The sequence below is a fragment of the Octopus bimaculoides genome, chromosome 13 (genome assembly GCF_001194135.2).
Source record: "Octopus bimaculoides isolate UCB-OBI-ISO-001 chromosome 13, ASM119413v2, whole genome shotgun sequence".
NCBI classification, from domain to species: Eukaryota; Metazoa; Mollusca; class Cephalopoda; order Octopoda; family Octopodidae; genus Octopus; species Octopus bimaculoides.
In genome coordinates, this window is record NC_068993.1 from 54,238,431 (window position 1) to 54,257,606 (window position 19,176).

The 19,176-nt window shown below is 35.0% G+C and overlaps 1 protein-coding gene across 2 annotated transcripts in view; it reads right to left on the reverse strand.

The window, feature by feature from the left end:
- LOC106867548 (transcriptional regulator ATRX) overlaps positions 1-19,176 on the reverse strand; it is a 50,023-nt gene that overhangs the window by 7,950 nt on the left and 22,897 nt on the right. For both annotated transcript variants that reach the window (XM_014912452.2, XM_014912453.2), the window contains 21 exons: positions 18,909-19,024; positions 18,194-18,377; positions 14,882-17,326; positions 13,038-13,328; positions 12,825-12,916; positions 11,840-11,957; positions 11,570-11,720; positions 10,097-10,385; positions 9,616-9,768; positions 9,290-9,434; positions 9,051-9,160; positions 8,816-8,953; positions 8,051-8,228; positions 7,142-7,279; positions 6,088-6,263; positions 4,881-5,123; positions 4,229-4,413; positions 2,934-3,001; positions 2,211-2,373; positions 811-940; positions 79-218 (listed from right to left, as the gene is read on the reverse strand). In XM_014912452.2, coding sequence (XP_014767938.1) covers positions 79-218; positions 811-940; positions 2,211-2,373; positions 2,934-3,001; positions 4,229-4,413; positions 4,881-5,123; positions 6,088-6,263; positions 7,142-7,279; positions 8,051-8,228; positions 8,816-8,953; positions 9,051-9,160; positions 9,290-9,434; positions 9,616-9,768; positions 10,097-10,385; positions 11,570-11,720; positions 11,840-11,957; positions 12,825-12,916; positions 13,038-13,328; positions 14,882-17,326; positions 18,194-18,377; positions 18,909-19,024 — 5,653 coding nt within the window. The remainder of the gene's footprint in view (positions 1-78; positions 219-810; positions 941-2,210; positions 2,374-2,933; positions 3,002-4,228; positions 4,414-4,880; positions 5,124-6,087; positions 6,264-7,141; positions 7,280-8,050; positions 8,229-8,815; positions 8,954-9,050; positions 9,161-9,289; positions 9,435-9,615; positions 9,769-10,096; positions 10,386-11,569; positions 11,721-11,839; positions 11,958-12,824; positions 12,917-13,037; positions 13,329-14,881; positions 17,327-18,193; positions 18,378-18,908; positions 19,025-19,176) is intronic.

The window sequence follows — 19,176 nt, forward strand, 5'->3', positions numbered from 1 at the left end:
AGACAGGTTAAAGTATATAAGAAAGAAAAGGTGAGCAGAGAGTAGGCAACAAAAGGCGAAAAACTGTCAGAACTTTACCTATAATTTTCTGTATCATTGAAAACTTCAGCCCATTTCTTACGATAGTGAGCAGGTGTAGAACCATCGAGTCGAAAGTAATCAGCTCCTTTGATCCAAGATTTGCCAAAGGTCTCTTTCTCGTCTTTATCTTTCTTTTTCTAAAATGAAAAATGTTTATATATTTTCTGTTGAATGTTGTTACTTACATAAAATCATACATCATCAGACCAAGGACAGTTTAACAACATTGCAGGCAACAACAACAACAACACGACCAAATCTGTTACACTCTATACAATTGTTAGGTCTGACCATCTCTAACTTCTCTTGGAAAACCTAGCTTTTCAATATTGCATTACCAAAGTTGCGTTTTCTGCTTCAAAGGACATAAAATTCTTAGTTCCAAATGGCTGCTAACCCTCTACAAGCAAAATATGCCTTACACTCGTCTGCAACTATGCACTCACTACAGACAAGCATACACAATTCTACAGACTTTCTGATTGACAAACCCAGCCACGTTCATCAATTCTCTTCAAACATTATCCCATCACCACAAAAACTGTGTCTTTTCTCACTTTACTCTAACTGCTTCTACTATATATCCTATGCTCACACTCTTGAGCCCTGCATTTTTTGAAGAAAGAGATTTGGTAGCCAGATACCCCGAATAATTAGCATTCAGTCTATTGAGGAACTGTTAATAAAATTACTACACATATATACATATATATATATATATACATTTACCTTGTTACTAGACGTTTCTTTTTCTTTTTCTTTGTCTTTTTCTTCTTGTTCTTTCTGAGCATTAGTATCAATGAATTCCAGGAAATCTTCTAATAAATCTAATGATAACAAACTTTGGCTGAAAACTAACCTAAAATAGAAACAAAACAGTTTCTATAATCAAAGTTGACGATTTAGTTGATTTCAATTTAAACCACATCCAACATTTTTTGTAATGTGGTATAGTGTTTAAGTTGAGGGGAAAGAGACTCAACTTGATTTTCATTAAAATATACGATCCAAGGACGGCATCTGCTGTGTAGGTCATGTCAGGCAATAAATAATCCAATGGAAGAAAGGAATAAAAACAAATGTAAAGTCTATGTATAAAAATGTCAACTCTGCAATGTTTTGTACATAGATAAGACATGTTGCTTGGCTGACCAATACAGAGCACCTGCGTGATATACCTCACAATCATGGGCTCCGTAAACCTGTAACATGCCATTTTAACTCCATGAATTACCCCAATGCCATTTTCCTATCTTCAGTTTAACCCAACCACACCTCTCCCAGTTACTAAGCTAATTTGCAAACAACTTTTCAAATGGGTAAATGTTTTCCATTTGATATTCATAACTTTATTGTCCAGTCCCAATTCCTTTCTTTCCTTCTTTTGCTCCCTCCTGTGATGGATAGGGACGTATACCAGCTAAGACCCTTCCACTCACACCAACATGTTTATATATGTATATACACTGCTGTGCCTACCAATAAGCACACATCACTAACTGCAGCTGTTTCACACTTAGCTAATGTCCAACACTTCTAACCACCATCCATCTCCCCACTTCTTACATCTTCCCACCACATAAACTGCATCCTCCAGTGAAAGCTATCCACTTCCTTCCACCATCTACCACCACTACTTTAAAGCTGCTTATCTACTTACCCACTTCATCCATCTGCCCACAATCTACATAGCCATTAACCCACATCCTTCATTAATTATTGTCTTGATTATCGAATGACAAAGTTGGGGGTCCTCCCCCCATTTTTCCTGTCTCTAATATCTTCATAATGGACATTTGCTCAAAACTGATGTATTTTTACTGTTTCTCATGGCAAATACATTGCCTTTACATTTATTTTTTAAAGATTATCTTCCATATCATTTCCAAAACATATCAATGCAGTTAGAAAGTTACAAACATCTTTAAATAAAATAGTAAACATTAAAGTATAACAAAAAATTGTCTCTACTAAGTTGGGACCAACTGCAGAGACAGTTACAAATTTCCAACAGACTTTTCTTGTTTTTAAAGCAAAACATATATTGAAAGAATAACAATTTAAAACCTATTTATAAACAAAACAAGGTCTGGGTTTTGTAATATTTCAATAAAACATCATATACTTACACTTTATCACCAATTTCTTCACACATTTGTAAGATGTCAAATGTTAATTTCAGTTTTCCAGAAAGCTCTAAATTGTGACAATCTGAATCACTTAAATATTCTGACCACCATTCTGAACTGACAGGACAATCTTTCTCTTCTTTCTCTTCAACTACAGGATCCGCTATAATTAGAAGAAAGTTTATACATATGGAAATTGTTCACTAATGCAAATAAACAAACAGACGCATTTTCAATGCACTAACATGTTCAGAATAAAAGACCAATGAAAAGCAGATAGTTAAAAGAAAAATCAGGATTTGTAATGGATAACATCAGAATTGTAAATAGATAACATAATGGATAACATCAGAATTGTAAATAGATAACATAAAGGATAACATCAGGATTGTAAATAGATAACATACAGGAGTAGCTTCTGGGTACTGTCACTGTGCACACAGGGGTGGGTTCTATCTATAGAAGACTGAAGACACAGAACCACATTGCCAAATGTGTCCTTCCTTTGTTTAAGATGGCAGTGTGCATTTAAGTGATTTTGGCTGCTATTTCTCACAAGTTGAAAGACCATGTAGAAGCTTCTTTACTTCTCCATAATCACTCAACCTAATTAATTAATTAATTAAACCTAGAGATGGAGGTGTAGCTCAAGACAATCGAGATCGAAAGTCAAGTAAGAAGACTTGGTATGAGACGGGATCAAACAATTAAGAAAACACTCACCTTCTTCAACACCACCACGAGATCTAGTTTTCCATTCTTTGACAACTTCTGCTTTATCATCATCAGATCTGAAACATTTACAGTAAAAACAATGAAAAACATATGTATATGGGAATTGTAACTTAACAATCACTGCAACGTCAGAAATGTGATGAAAATAGGGGTTCTATTCTGATTTTTTTTTTTTCCCTCATAATTTATAATTAAAGGAAAGAAGCAGTTATCAATGATCCATGTAGATTCTCCAATATGCTTGAGATTGATGTTGTTTGTATTCAGTTTCAATGTTTGCAAGAAAAGAGTGGGCAGGAAGAAGTTCTGGTGCCACATAAAAAGCACCCAGTACCCTCTGTAAAATGTTTGGCAATAGGAAGTGCATCCAGTCCATGCCAATACAGACAATGGAGCCAGGTGCCAGCATGGAAAACAGACATTTAAATGACGACAATGATGATGATGATGATGATGCTGATCTGTGGAGGAATGACTTATCATGTAGACCAATGGTCCCAATGATGAAAGATGCTCCAGTTGTGACCATTTCGTTTTATTAGTTTACTTAAAATTACACTATCCAAAGTATCCTTCTTTTAATTTAGATGGTAGTAAGGCACGAACAGAGAGATATTTGGTTCCTATTTCTAGCATGCTGAGTATCCACACAGAGGATCTTTTAGCATGAATGTGTAAGTGGTAGTGAAACTGGCAAAATTAGAAGTAAGTTTTGGATGAGTCAGTGATGTGATGTGTTGCGTTGGCAGTAAAACAAGCAGCAGACTTAGACATTTGCTTTAAGCCATTTGTCAAACATGTCTATTTGTGGTATTTGAAGCAAAGCACTCCTACTGTTCTCTCCGTCTATGGGGACTATGTGGTAGGTAGCTAGAAACAATTCAGAAAATACTGCATCAGCTGCAAAACCTGGGATAACACAGAAGAGGGGAAAATAAATATAGGGGCCTGACCGGCCACTATCAGTTTCTGTCAGTTGCTTTTAAGACCTCAGGTGTTCTCTGACTCTGCACTACCAATTTCCGCTGCAAAATCAGGACAACAGTGGCCTGTCTGAGAAATGAGCCCCATAAGGTGGAATGGGCTGCTCCAGCAAGTGCCACTGCCATGCTCCATGGTCATAATCGCCTGAACATGCCATTTATTTTGGGGGTGTGCAACCCGTCACTCCCTTCCCGTAATGCCTCCTCCTTTTTTTCTTTTTCTTTTTGTTTCCTTGTAATTAAACTGTGACAAATAAAACATGGAGATAAATTAAAACGAACAAACAAACAAAGCCTCACCCGCGTCGTCTTGAAGCTCTCGTTGCCCTGGTACTGGTGGAAGGCCGGCTACCACCAGAGGGAGGCGTAGCGTCTTCCTTGTCAGAGTTCTCAAAGCTTTCATTACTTGACGATCCATCACTGACGGATTCTTCAGTATCATCATCAATAAAAGAGTCCATATCATCATCAGAGTCATAACGTTTCTGAAAAATAATCAAATATTAATTAACACGTACTTCAAATAACATTTCTCATTTTTTATATTGTTTTCCTCTAAAATATCAACAATATTTGTTCCATTTTATTTTTTATTTGATAGGTCAGAAGGAAAGAACAGTGCAGAGCTGTGGTCCTCAACCAAGGTCCATATGGCCCTTAGGGGTCCATATAAGATTTTGTTGTTAAAATTTATCTGCAATAAACTGGTCATACTTTTGCAATACACAAAATATTTTAATTTTTTTTCAATACAATTCTTTAATAATATTTAATTGTAAAAATATAATAGGATTTTTTTCCCCCAACCATTTAGCATTCAGAGTAATCTGCCAAATGTAATGCTTATTTACTTATATTGTTTTGAATTAATCATGCATTATCTCATAGCTTTGAAATTTTGATGATGTGATGTGCTTCTGCAACTTAATACTGCAATAAAATATGAACTTACTTTATTTTCTTGTCTAATTTCGTTAAGTTTTAGCACCCAAGGATGACTCCAGATCTTCATTAGGTTCTGGTAATCAGCAAATAATCCAACTGGCCGTTTGTCTACAGACCCAGCACCAGAAACATGTGAATAATTGTCTAGATATTTCTGGTATAATTCTATTTGTACATCAGACAATCTTACTAAAATAACATATTCCAGTTTAGGCGGCAGAAAGTCTGTTAAGACACTGTAATCTCTCCTCTGAAATACAAAACAAAAAAAAAATGATGATGGCAAAGTGATTAGAAAAACATTTCAATGTCATTTATTTTCAATAAAGCATTAGAGTTAATAATTTCTTCCACTGATACAAAACGAGCTACATTTAACCCTTTCATGACCAAATAGTAGCCTCAGGTTCAGTAGGGTCTTCTGAGAGAAAATAGATAGACAGAAACTGTGCAGAAGCCCACCAGAAGGATTTTTTTTTTTCATTCATCATTTAACATCCATTTTCTGTACTGGCATGAGATAGACAGTTTGACAGGAGCTGGCAAGCCAGAAGGTGGCACCAGGTACCAGTCGTCTGTTTTAACATGGTTTCTATAGTCAGTGGAATACTCAGTCACCTGTATTTTAATTTAACCCTTTAGCATCCAGATTACAGTCAAATGTAATGCATTTTTGTCCACATGTTTTAAATTATTCATGCATTATCTTGTAGCTTTGAAAGTTCAATAATGTGATTGTTTCATTTTTAGAATGACATTGTAGGGTAGGTGTGAAAGATCAGATCTGGCTGGTTTGAACATAAAACAGTTAAAATTATTTGGGCCAGATACGACCAGTTTAAATGCAGAGTTAATGAATATGTAGTTTAGCTGATCAATTAACTGAATATTCATCGCAAAAACCAACAGATAAGCTATCACTAGTAGCACACTGCAATACTATGAAGAAAATTACAACCTAATACAAAATAAGATTCCACCTGAGTTTACCTAAATTTAGAATAGTTTTGAGCCTAATGCAAGAGCCTTTGTTAAATTTTTTATTCCAAATACCATGTTAAATATACCAATAAACAGGAAAATTACAGTTGACATTAAAGAAGTCTAAATACACAAATATTTTAGAAATTTCTTGGAAATGCATTCCACTTAGAAATATCTGAAAACAGTTAACTCTTTTGAGTTCATCATGGGTAAATGAATTGCATTCTTACCTGTACACAGCCATCCAAGAGATCATGCAATATGTGGGCACGTCTTTTCATAACTTTTACATCATATGAAGTGGAATCGGAACACTGCCCATTTGTTATGGGATTTACAAATCTGTTACAAAATTCTTTACGTGTTCCAAGTAAATTAGGCTTCACAAAACTAACCATACAATGATCTGAAAGTAAAAACAAAACACACTTTAAAAGTTAGTAAAAGGATACCTGGCACTGCCAGGGAAATAAAGAACTTGGTTTGCAGTTAATTTGTATAAGAATCATGGTAAATCTGCACAAAAGCCTTATTTCAAACACCAAAGTTTGTGTTGTAACATATTCTTTGTACTTCTTGGAATTTTACTGTGTGTGTGTGTGTGTGTGTGCATCCCCCCTTTCCAGCTCTACTACAGAAGGTGATGTCATTGTTTGGTCTGCTGCCAATGAAGTATGTTGATATTACTTGCTAATAAATTGTCTGCTATCTTTGCACTTAGAGATTCCTCTGGGTATAAATACATGAAAAACAGGTAAGGGTTGGCAAAAGTCCTGGATCCATGTATTTTCCAAGCACCATTCAAAATCAAGAATTTCACTTCATCCCATGGGACAAAGTGAAATTCATTACTAACCAGAAAAGGCTTTCTATTAGAAAGTTCTACCTTCTTTTTACTGCAAATCATACAATTATGCTAGTTGGTTATTCAAAAGTTACTGATTTGGTTGCAGCGGTGTTGGGTGTATTGGTTTTGGTGGAGGTCATATTGTTCTTGTTAATTGTATTATCCTTACTGTTTAGTCTCAAAACAAATCTTCACTGACCCAAGATCAAAGACATTTTATGCAACTTCCAAAATACAATGAGGTGCTGCATTATCTCGTGTCATTGTCTTAATATTTTAGATGGAATTGCTCATATTATTCATACAATTGTTGTTGGTCATTAAAGAATTGGCAAGTTGGTAATGGCAGCAGTTGTATTGATTTCAATAGGAACAAATGCATATTTTACAACAGTCTACAAGAAAGAGATAGGGACACAATAGAAATAAACACTTACATTCTACTAAATTATTCTGTAATGGAGTTCCAGTGAGAACAATACGACGTTTTGTGTGAATTCTATTCATTGCTTTTGACACTCCTGAAGAATCATTTTTAAGAACATGACCTTCATCACACACCACTAAATCTGGACCTGAAAATAAAAATAAAAGAAAAGATAAAAGAAAGATCCAACAAATGGAAAATTCAATAATGTGAGACAAGAAGACAGTGAGTTTCTGCACTAAAGCTGAATATCAAATCCTTAGTACCTCACTTTTAACAAAACAACCAACAAATATAAATATATCTATGGTCAATTACTTTACGTTCTATCTGGAAGATTTCTAATCATTTATGATAATTTAAAAAGTAAATATTTTAAGAAAAGATTTTATATAGTTATAACCCAAGACAAAGTATTGCTTTTACACATTGACCTTTTAATTAGTACAAATTGTAGGATGGAGATCAACATCATTGCATTAATGACTATTTTTTCACGTTTGCAAGGGTCAAATGAGAGTATGCTGGAGCAGAATTTTCTACAGCCAAATGCCTTTCCTGTCCCCAACCCCAACCTGTGTCTAAGGGAGGATAATAATTTCCCAGTTTATTGAGCAACAAATAGCCTGGACACGCCTATGTGAAAAACTGGAAACAAGCAACTGTGAAATTGCACACACACACAATGGGTTCCTTTCAGTCTGTGTCAAACAAATCCACTTACAAGGTTTGGCTCAGCCTGGTGCTGAAGTAGAAGACACTTGGACAAATGGAGCAGAGTCAAACTGTTATTTCACATATATGAGTTACACCTGCTTAGTTTTTTTAATGCAACAAACATCTAAAAAGGTTAAAACGGTTAACAAAATTTAACACATAAAAAAAGCTATTGTATACAAGAATTAGTAAGCTGACTTACCAGGATTAACAAGACAATCTTCAAAAATCTTTCTAAGTTTCTTATTTTTCACATGATGACCTTGACTAAGATTTCTGTACATTTCATAACCTATGATCATAATACCGCCATTTTCATGCCAATTCTTCAAAACATCGGTACGATGAGAATTGTTCTTGATATTTGTCATTTCGTATACCTAAAAGATGCCAAAGAAAATACACATCACAGATCAATTTTATGAAATAAAACAAATGGCTTATATATAAAAACTAAGGGATAAGTCAAAGAGAATCAACTTCCATTTAATTCACATTTTCAGTAATACTGTGTAAAAATCTCACTTTAATATTACACCCAACAAATTTTACCATACTGCCAAGAAACAATATTTTATTTAAAGCTATCAAATTTCTATTTCAGTTTTCCTCTTCATTTCTTAGATTTTCATTCATATTTATATTTACTAAATATTAAAATTAATGTTTACTTCTGTCACTAATTCTTTCTACTCTAGGGTGCAAGGCCTCAGATTTTGGGGGAGGGGGCTAGTTAATTACACCCATCCCAATGCTCAACTGGTGCTTATTTTATCAACCCAGAAAGAATGAACGGTAAAGTCAACACCCGTAACATTTGGACATTAACATCTCATCAAAATCTTGAAGCTATGATACAACATATAATTTATTCAAACAGTTTGAATGCTAAAAGGGCAACAGAGGTACTTTTCAATAAGGTGATGTTGAAAAAAGTAAAAAAAAAAAAAAAAACATTTTGATTCACCATTAAATCCTCATTTTCATCCCACTTCTCCCACTCATCTTTCCAATTAAGAACTGTATTCAATGGACAGACGACAAGACAGGTACTCATTTTGGTTTTGTTCCCATTCACCATGAGGGTGTGCACAAATGTAATTAGCTTGAAAGAAAAAAAAAATGAAGAATACAGCAATAAATATTGATTGAATAGTATCCAACAGAGAAAATTAATCTCTCAGTAAATTAAAACAACTTACAGATAAAGTTTTCCCAAGACCCATACAATGAGCCAATATACAACCGCCACCTTCCTCTTTCTTCAGCTGAGACAGGGTTTCAACACAACAATCAAACATAAACTGGACACCTGTAAAAGATGATAACAAGAAATATGATCTCAAGTAAAAAATAGAAATTAAGGATGAATTATTGAAATTATGCTAATAAACAACATTTCTACATTACACTGTAATTAGTGAAGTACAAATATTTTTACCTTCAACTTGGTGGGGTTTCAGTTTTGTAATTAGATTACTGGCAACTTCTAAAATGGGTTTCTCTTCTTTGTCAAAGGCAAGAACCAACCTTTTGGTCACTGGGCATTTAGCTGGAACATTAGTGTCAGCTATCACTCGGTTGAACTAAAGGCAAAAAAGAACAACAGTGTTGAGACTATAGCTCATGTGACAATACAGAGTACAACATGTAACAATAGAGATATCAGCAAATGTAACTACAGAAATGTATTGCCACAGATATAAGAACAGGCAGAACAGTAACAGAACTAATGGGGGAGATCAAGTTAGAAGATCAAAAGCTTACTTTCTTTTGTCGTTCATTGACACGTTTACGTCTTTCCTCTTCTGCTTTAGCTGCAGCTTTTGTACTATCGGTCAACTTCTTATCAGAAATAAGTTTACGAATTTTCTTTCTTTTACTTGGTCCACGGGAATTTTTATCGTCGCCACTCTCTCCCTGCAAATACAACAGTATTGTTAGGAAAACAACTTAATAGTTCAATAAAAACCAAATGCATTAATCACAGGAATTAATTTCAGTTCAGTGTGTGTGTGTATATGTAGAGTAAACTTCTCTACAAGTTCATCAGCCCACTAGAAATAGCAACCAAAATGCCCTCAAATTAAACCCTATCTTCTTTAAAAAAAAAGGAAGACATGGAATACAATGTAAATCACAGAAGAAAAAAAATTACATAGGGATGGTCACTACAGAATCAGATTGACCAGCAGCTAACAACAGAAATACATTGGACATAAGAACAAGCCAAAATGCCTCCACTTACATCAGAATCTGATGAATTCCTTGGTGCTTTAATACGTTTCCGACGTTTTCCCTTCTTCCCTTTCTTGTTATATGACCGAGGTTTGCTGTCAGAATCAGAGTCATTTTTGCCTTTCTTCTTCTTTTTCTTTTTCTTCTTCGACCTCTCATCAGAGTCCTCCTCCTCCTCTTCTTCTGAAGATTCAGAACTAGTAACTGCACTACCACTGCCACTATCTTCTTCCTCTTCCTCGTCTTCATCTATCTCTGCATCTTCATCATCATCATCATCACTGTTTTTATTTTTCTTCCTAAATAATACAGAAATAAACTGATTATCAGATCAACTTAATCCATTACAAAAATCAATAATCTGACTGAAGAGAGAAGATAAATGGTATTTTCTCTCTTAGAATGTCATCTAATTTAAAAAACATATCTATTTGACTGTCACACACAGTTGATTCCAGAAGTTACCACTATTTTCCTCTCTCTCTCTCTCTCTCTCTCTTTCTATGTATCTATAGGTGAATTGAATGGGTTATCCGAGTATCAGATCGAAAGCCTTACAGTAGCCATGTACTCAACTCTACCTTTAGGATAAATAAAGTACCACTCATTTCTTCTCTATACCTCCCTTCCCCTCAATGCTCTCTGGGAGAAATCAGCTTAGATTAGACCTGGAGAGAGACAGGCTTTGGCAGGTTTAAATGCCCAAGGTACATACTAAGGGTGTTGCAATGCTAGGAGACCCAGGCACACATTAATTAACTATATAAACATGTATGGCTCAGTTATAATAATGTTTACATATAAGAGAAATGATGGTGAAACAATGTCAATATTTCACACACACACACATCATCATCATTTAACATCCCAGTTTCATGCTGATATAAGTTGGACAGTTTGCTAGGATCTGCATAGTGGTCCAGTGTCAGCTTCGGGATGGCTTCTACAAAAGGATGCCCTTTCTAACACCAACACACACAGATAACAATGGTGAAAATAGAGAATGAGCAAAAAAAAAAAAAAGAGCGTCATGCTAATTAAATGACATGTACATTTTAGGTGTAGAAAAGCAATTAACATTATTTTGTGTAGTCAATCTGATTCGTCTCCTGTCTAGTAATTAAACAAAATTAAAACTCTGCTCGCCTTTCTCCACATATTAAGAGCACCATTTGAAAGATTATTTGACAGCTAAAACATCATCATGATAATCAGAACATTCTTTTTTTAATTTTTAAGTGCTAGTGCATCTATCATGCCTTCCAGCTGTCACATTTTAGCTAAATAGACTGGAATGACATGCCTTGCCCAAGGATACAATCTGCTGACGGATCCATGAATCAAGTTTATGACTTTCTCATCATGAGGCCAACATTCTAACCTCAAGGCCACTTATCTTCACATTTTAATTACTAAAAGACCACAAAGGCATTTTAATAAATGCCATCACCAAATGGGCTGAAAATAAGTAAATCCAACTTACCTTTCGGATTCATCTCCAGATTTATCAGATCCAGATTCTGACAGTTTTGCACGTAAAAGACGATTGCTTTTCTGTTTCTTCTTTGGATGGGAATCTGATTCGTCTTTTTTGTTCTTATCTGATCGCTTCCGCTTCTTGTTAGTAATGATTTCTGGTGGGGGAATAAAACAGATTTCAACAGTTACAACCAACTTCATTGTGTGTATCAAGACAAAAAGCAGAGGAAGTAGAGGAAAAAATAAAGCGAAATGAAGAAAAACAATGAGATACCTGAATCACTGCTATCAGTATCGGAGCTATCATCATCGTCTTCCTCCTCTCCTTCTTTATCCATCATATTTAAAGTCATGGCTTTCTCTTCCTCCTCCTTTATTTTCTGATCAACTTCCTGCAGTAATTGAAGTCACACAAATAATGTAGTTATAATTAGCAAATTAGTACACACATACAAAATAAAAAAAACATACTCCAATAAATTTTCTTTTTGTTTTGGTAAAATATCTTTTGTATCCCAGAATTAAGTTTTTACAAAATGAAACTATATCCAGTCGTGAGTTATTTTATGACAAATAAACTTCTTTGTCATAAAATATTTAATGTGAAAGAAACATGTAAAGGAGGCTCAAAATTCCCTGTCAAACCATCCCAGAATGGAAGGCGGATGTTAAATGATGATGAATAATGGTGATATTGCTCAATTCACTCAGGAAATGATTATGGCAGTAAATATGTTTTCTCTTGTCCACCTTACTTTCCTGACGTTGTTCCACCTGAATGCCATCTTTTCAGATTGCTGCAACATTATTTCGAAGGAAAACAGTTTATTAATTGTTAAAAATGATACTGAGTGGTTTTTTTTTTTGCTTCAAAACCTGAAGAATTTAATACTAAAGGGGTCAACAATTTGTTAAATAGAGAAGATTATCAATTATGAGGTGAAATTCTGTTAAAATACAGAAATTTTCTTCCAATTAAATTTTTAAATAATGAGGAATATAGTAAAATAACTTCAATATTAAGTTTATGCTTGAAGCAGAATATAAAATGAAATTTTAACAGAAAGTTTCAACTTAGATCACTTTAAACACTAAAGTCTCTAAATTAAGGGTGGCCTTGGGTGGTTGAGTATCAAAAGGGTAAATATATCAAAAGACAATTGTTTCTTTCCATTTTGAAATCTGACAAGAATTTCTTTCAAAATAATATAATTTTCTAACTATTCTAAAAAGACATTTAAATAAAGTTAATTACTAACTTCTTTGATAGACTTTTCTTCCTCTGAAGATTGCTCAGACTCTTGAGAGGAATCAGAAAATGATACATCTGCATTGTTTTCTCCAGCATTAGCTGCAAAAAAAACAACAAAACAATGAAGTCAATAAAGGAATACAGCACATGCTAACACAACACCCACAATCAATGCACACCACACTACACAAACAAAAGGTTGAACTACATCAATACAAACCTTTCTTTTTACTTTTGTTTCTCTTTGATTTGTCTGTTCCTCTCTTTCTTCTATCTCCTGACTTCTTTATAATAACTTTTTGAGACAATTTATTGATTTCTTTCTCCAGCTCAGAATCATAGTTAGAGGAATCTGAATGCTGTCCTTTCTCTTTCGCTTTGGTATCTTTGTTTGCTGATGCCCCTGATCGACTCCGAGTGACTCGTTTCTTTACTTCATCTCCGTTCTTGTTTTTCTCATTAGTAGACGATTCCCTGGTTTTCTTTTGTCCCTTCACTGGAGATTCTTTTTCTTTTAAAGAGAAAGCAGGAACTAGTTTTTACCACATAAACACCAAACAGAAAGTTGTTGCTACAGAGTCCAATAAGGTTATGAGGCATTAGATAAAATAAGTCAGAGGTAAGACATAAAAAATACACAATACCAGCTTTATCATACCCACACTCAGGACAAATTACACTTGGATCAAATTACTACATAATTACATTGATTGCTCTCCCAGACTTGATCTTACTGCATCTCTGTTTGAATTTTAATCTGCATTTCATTGATATAACAATATTTGGTAAATTTCATAGTGGTTAGCAATAAACACCCACACAGTTAACCAACACACTGACATATATTACAGCCAATCACATTTGATAAAGGCTGTGATAGAAATTGGCAAACCTCAAAGGAACTGTTTCAGCTTTCGCACGAAATTACTAAAGGAATATTCTGTTTCACTGTGAGGTAATATAAGCTTTTGGTTCGATTGTGGTTGCAGACAATTCAGTCTAGTCCATATTATCTAAGATTCTCTCAAATTTCTTTCACTCTTACACATACATTAATCTATGTAACACTGTCATACATAAGCAGTTAAAGGATATATAATTCATATAAATACATATAATTTAGTTGTTCACACAGACACATACCCAGTCATAACATTATGTGATGACAAACTTAGATTTATGCCTATAGCTGTTTGACTATGCTATCTTTAAATTCTCTATTTCATTATACATTTCTCTGGGTACATTCAAATACAGTTAATTATCAGCAATTATAAAAGAATTTTGATGTTGGAGATATCTTTTGTTACATCAACTTGTTTGTATTCATTAGTGATCTGTATCACAATATTTTAAGTTTAATGACTACATCAACAATAAAATTGGTGACCTGACATCTTTTCTCACCAAATATATCAGCACCAAATTCAATAAAGGTAGATTTATGTATGGAACCATTTTTCTTATGGCTCTCTTTCTAAATGATCAACAAGCTGGACAATGTGCCATCATCAATTTGGCTTAGATTGAGAAGCTGACCAAGTTCAGCACTAAATATTGTTGAAAGTTTCGACTTGTTCATCTACAGTTTATTTGTGCCATACCATCGTTATCATTTGATGCCTGATTTACATGCTGGCATGGGTTGGACAGCTTGACAAGAATTAATAGGCTAGAGGCCACACCAGGTTCCATAGCCTGTTTTGGCTTGGTTTCTACATCTGGATGCCTCTCCTAACGTCAACCACTTTACAGAGTGTAGTGGGTGCTTTTTACATCGCACCAGCACAAACACCAATTCTTTTTACATAGAACTTTGGTCTTAGGATATTGTTTACATAGGATACACCAGCCCCACTAAAATCAGTGTTTAAATTAACAGTACAAAAATAAAGATGTTCTTCTGTGTTCTTCAAACTTTTAAGTCTGCCAATATTCTATAAATCAGTGTTGTAAAACTGATATAAAAAAAAAGCCAAACAGTAAAAATCAAAATAGAAAGTTTGTTTGCAATAGTGTCAGTAATAAAAAAACTGCAAAATGACCATGTAGAAACTGACTAACCTTTTTTGATCTTGGTTTTCCTATTTCGGCGTTTTTTGCGAGTGTAAAGATCACTGTCATCGCTGGAATCTGATGAATCACTGTCAGAAGCACTATTTACAGCAGCTAACTGCTTGTCCTCATCAGTAGCTTCCTTACATTTCTCTTTACCTATCTTACTATCGTCTTCATCATTAGACTCATCCATCTCATTTACCTTGACATCTTTTTCTTGTTTGACGGTCTTTTTATCTTTCAGTTTTTTCATTTCTTTTTGCTTCTTCGCTTCCTTCTGTTTCTTAGCTTTAATAGTCAACTTACTGTCGCTGTCATCATCATTGTCGGTCTTCTCCTTTTCTTTCTCAGATTCAGAGCTGTCGTCTTTCTTCTGGTCATTTGGCTGATTCCTGTTACTATCAGACTCATTTCTGTCATCCAAAGGATTGTTTTCATCTGACTCGTTATTACGCTCCTTCTCGTTATTCTTGTCTTTCCCATCTGAAGTTTTCTTCCTGTCTGACCGCCTTCGTTTCTTCTCACCTGCAGATTCACAAGGTTCATGGTCAGACTCTGTAGCACCGGTATTACTCTGTTTTTTGGGGGTATTTTTACTTGATGCAGTTTTCTTGGAAACATCAATGCTGTTACCATTTGCAAAACTGGCATTATCACTCTCATGGAATTGGTTCCCATCTGTAGCAGATTTTATGTTTTCGGAATCTACTTTTTGAGCAGCAATAGAACTATCCTCATCATTATCATCTTCTTCGTTGCTATTAGTAAATCCATTATCCTCTTCATCATGATCGTCACCGTCGTTGTTGTTGTTGTCATTGTCATCGGAGTCATTGCCCTGATTCTTTGATATTTCATTTGCCATTTCCATCAAAAGAGACAGTTGTGCAGCAGCATTCTCAGGATCAGGTATCTGTTTGGTGCTGAGGAAACTGTCAGAATGGTTACTGACAGGTTCGGCAGTGTCGTCACTGTCAATGTCCATTTTACCTGCAGTTCTCTCACTTTTAATACTGACACTTGATTTCTTCTCTGCATCACTTTTAACATCTTTACCTGATTTTTTCTTGCGTTCCACTTTCACATCTGGACTTTTCTTCTCTGTTTTCTGGGAGCGCTTAATCAATGGAATATCATCAACAGACAAGTCACTATCGTCATCTTCCTCTTTTTTCACCGATACCCCATCTACTTTATTGTTTGATTTGGAAAATTTCACTTCATTTTTCTCAGATTTCCTTGGTGATTTTTCATTAGCCTTGTCTTTCGAAGAAACTTTCTCTTCATCTCTCTTTCTAACACTTCTTTCTGATTTATCATTCGATTTTTTCTTTGACAATCTTTCTGATTCTTTTTCTTTCTTCTTCCCACTCCGCTCTTCAGTTTTCTCTCTTTTCTTGGGAGTTCTTTCTTCTTCTCTACTGTCCTTCTTCTTCACCTTCTCCTCCTCTTCATCCTCCTCCATTGCTTTCGTTCCATCATCAGATAAATCTTGATCTTCCAAGAACTTCTCGGCAAGATTATTGGAATTCTTTTGAGGCGAGACCTTATTTTCTTGTTTCAAAAGATTCCAATCTTTTTCTGAATTCTGGTCTTCGGATTTTTCTCTTTTAACAGATTTTTCCTTGCTGTCTTTGTCATTATCAGACACATTGCTCAACTTGCTCTCACCAAGATATTCAATATCATCATCATCATCATCGTCGTCATCTTCATCATTCGAGACAGAGATAACTGAGTTGGAAATATTATTTACTTTAGAAGCATTTTTCCCTTTACTTTGAGATGACAAATCTTTGTTTTTCTCAGTTTCGTTTTCTCCTTTCAAGCTCTTGAAATCTTCATCGCTGGAATAAGTTTTACTTTTAGACTGTCTCTTCTCAACCTTTCCCCTTTCTTTGCCACTCAGATTCTTCGTCCCCGATTTCCTATCTGACCCCAGTGAGGTATTGGATTTCTTCTCCACTTTCTCATCCTTCACCTCAGAGGCAAAGAGAGTCTCTTTTAGAGCCAGGAAATATTTCACAAGACCTTTCTTTAGTTTCACCACACCCTGGTCTCTTTCAGTCTGCTTCTCACCAGTGGTGGCAGCAGCAGCAGCAGCAGCAGCAGCAGCAGTAGTGTCTGAGACATTTTCTGCTTCTTTAAGATCACATTTTAATGTGTTTAGCATCAAAGTCATAGAAGTTGTGGCCACCAGTAGCTTTTCAATAACAGTGTCAAGGGTTTTTGCAGTGATGTTCATCCTTTCATCACAAATTGGAATAACAGGTGTAGCAGCAATTTTTTTACTGGAAGATGCCTGCTTCTCTTCAGCTTTGACTTGTTTGATCTGCATTAGGTTATCTCGCTTGCGTTCTTCCTCCAATAATTCATAAACTTCATTACACTGTACAACTAGTGCTTTTATTTTGGGAGGATCACAAACATAACATTTCCACTTTTCAGAACCTGCAACAAAAGAAGAAAAAGCAAATTAATGGTTTACTGCAAAGATATTAACCCTTTAGCATTTAAACTGACCGTATCCGGCCCAAATATTCAATCTGCTTTATATTCAAACCAACCAGATCTGGCCCCTCAAACCAACCCTACCATGTCATTTACAAAATAAAGATTTATATCAGCGAAATGTCAAAGTTACAAGATAATGCACACTTAATTCAAAACAATGTGCACAAATAAATATTACCGCTGATAGAGTAATCTGAATGCTGAAAGGTTAAACATAAAGATAGACAGAGGAACGGCTGTGTGGTTAAGAAACTTACTTTGCAACCACATGATTCTATGGCACCTTGGGGCATGTGTCTTTTACCATAGCTCTGGGCCAAGCCAACCAATGCCTTGTGAGTATATCTGGTAGACAGAAAACATATAGAAGCCCGCTCTTTATATATATATATATATATATATAACATGAGAGAGTTAGGGGTTGGGGGTTCAACCCACTAAGGGACAGTATCTTATCTGTGTGTGTGTGTGTGTGTGTGCATGCGTGTGCGTGTTTGTATCCCACTACCACGTGATAACTGGTGTCAGTTTGCTTATGCCCCAGTATCTTAGTGATTTGGCAAATTAGACCAACAGAATAAGTACCAGATTTCAAAACTAAGTACAGGGTTCAATTCTGTTTCAACAAAACCCTTCAAAGGCCTACAGCTGAAACAAATAAAAGATAAAAATCAGATCCATGCTAATTGTATTGCCGCGAGAATTAAGTTCAACCTTTGATATAAAATATTTCCCCCCTCAATGCAAACTACAAAGAGAAAAAGCATTTGAGTATAATAAGCAAAAAGATAAAAATAATCTTACCCCCATCTGTTATAATGAATAACTCTGACCGCCCTAAATTCCTTAGGATGCAGCCTTTGCAAAATGCATTGTGACAGAAATCACAGCCTAGTAAGCGACCACCTTCACCACACCATCGGCACTGTTCATCTAGACCATCAGCGTCCCGAGAAATTTCACCACTTGTATAATATTTATAACACTTCTGTTGGAGAGAAAACAAGGTAACATCATCACAATTTAATAATTAACAGTAGCAATGTACAAAGAACTAATATGTCTATATGACAAACCAGAAGCTTAATATATTTCAATATTGAAATTAAAATAAAGAATTTCCAAGCTCTCATTTCATCACCACATATTTAAAACTGCTGGAGTTAAAATTTATGGTTTTATTATAAAACAACAAGAACGGGAATAAGGAAGACTATTGCAGTAAAATGTTTCAGTTTTTTTTATAAAGATATTGTGATTTACAAAATGCAAAAAAAATTTTTTTTTTAATAGCACAATAAAATACAACCTGCCAATGCAGTGAAGTGGATGATGATTGGAAGGACATTCAGTTGCAAAACCATGCAGGGAAACAAAAGAAACCAAACACACATACACACTATAACAAAGCTGTTTTTTCTGTGCCAGACGAGATGCTGTCAGAGAGCTAATTTATTGCCAACACAGACAAATCTGAACATAAAGAAAGAAGATTATCCAGAGAAGATAAATAACGTACCTTACAAATCAGCACTTTTAATTTGGGATGCCTTTTCACAGCTCCCTTTTTGGAAGGGTTTAACTGTTTGCCACAAGCTGTACATGTTACAATCGTGCCAATTGATTTTCCTACAACTAAAATATCAAATCAATCAATTAAAGAGTAAATGAAACAGAAGCAATTCTGTATGCCATACAACAGATGCAACTCTGTATGCCATACAACAGATGCAACTCTCTATGCCATACTTTCCGGCATACAAGTCAAATTTTACTGCAAAAAGACA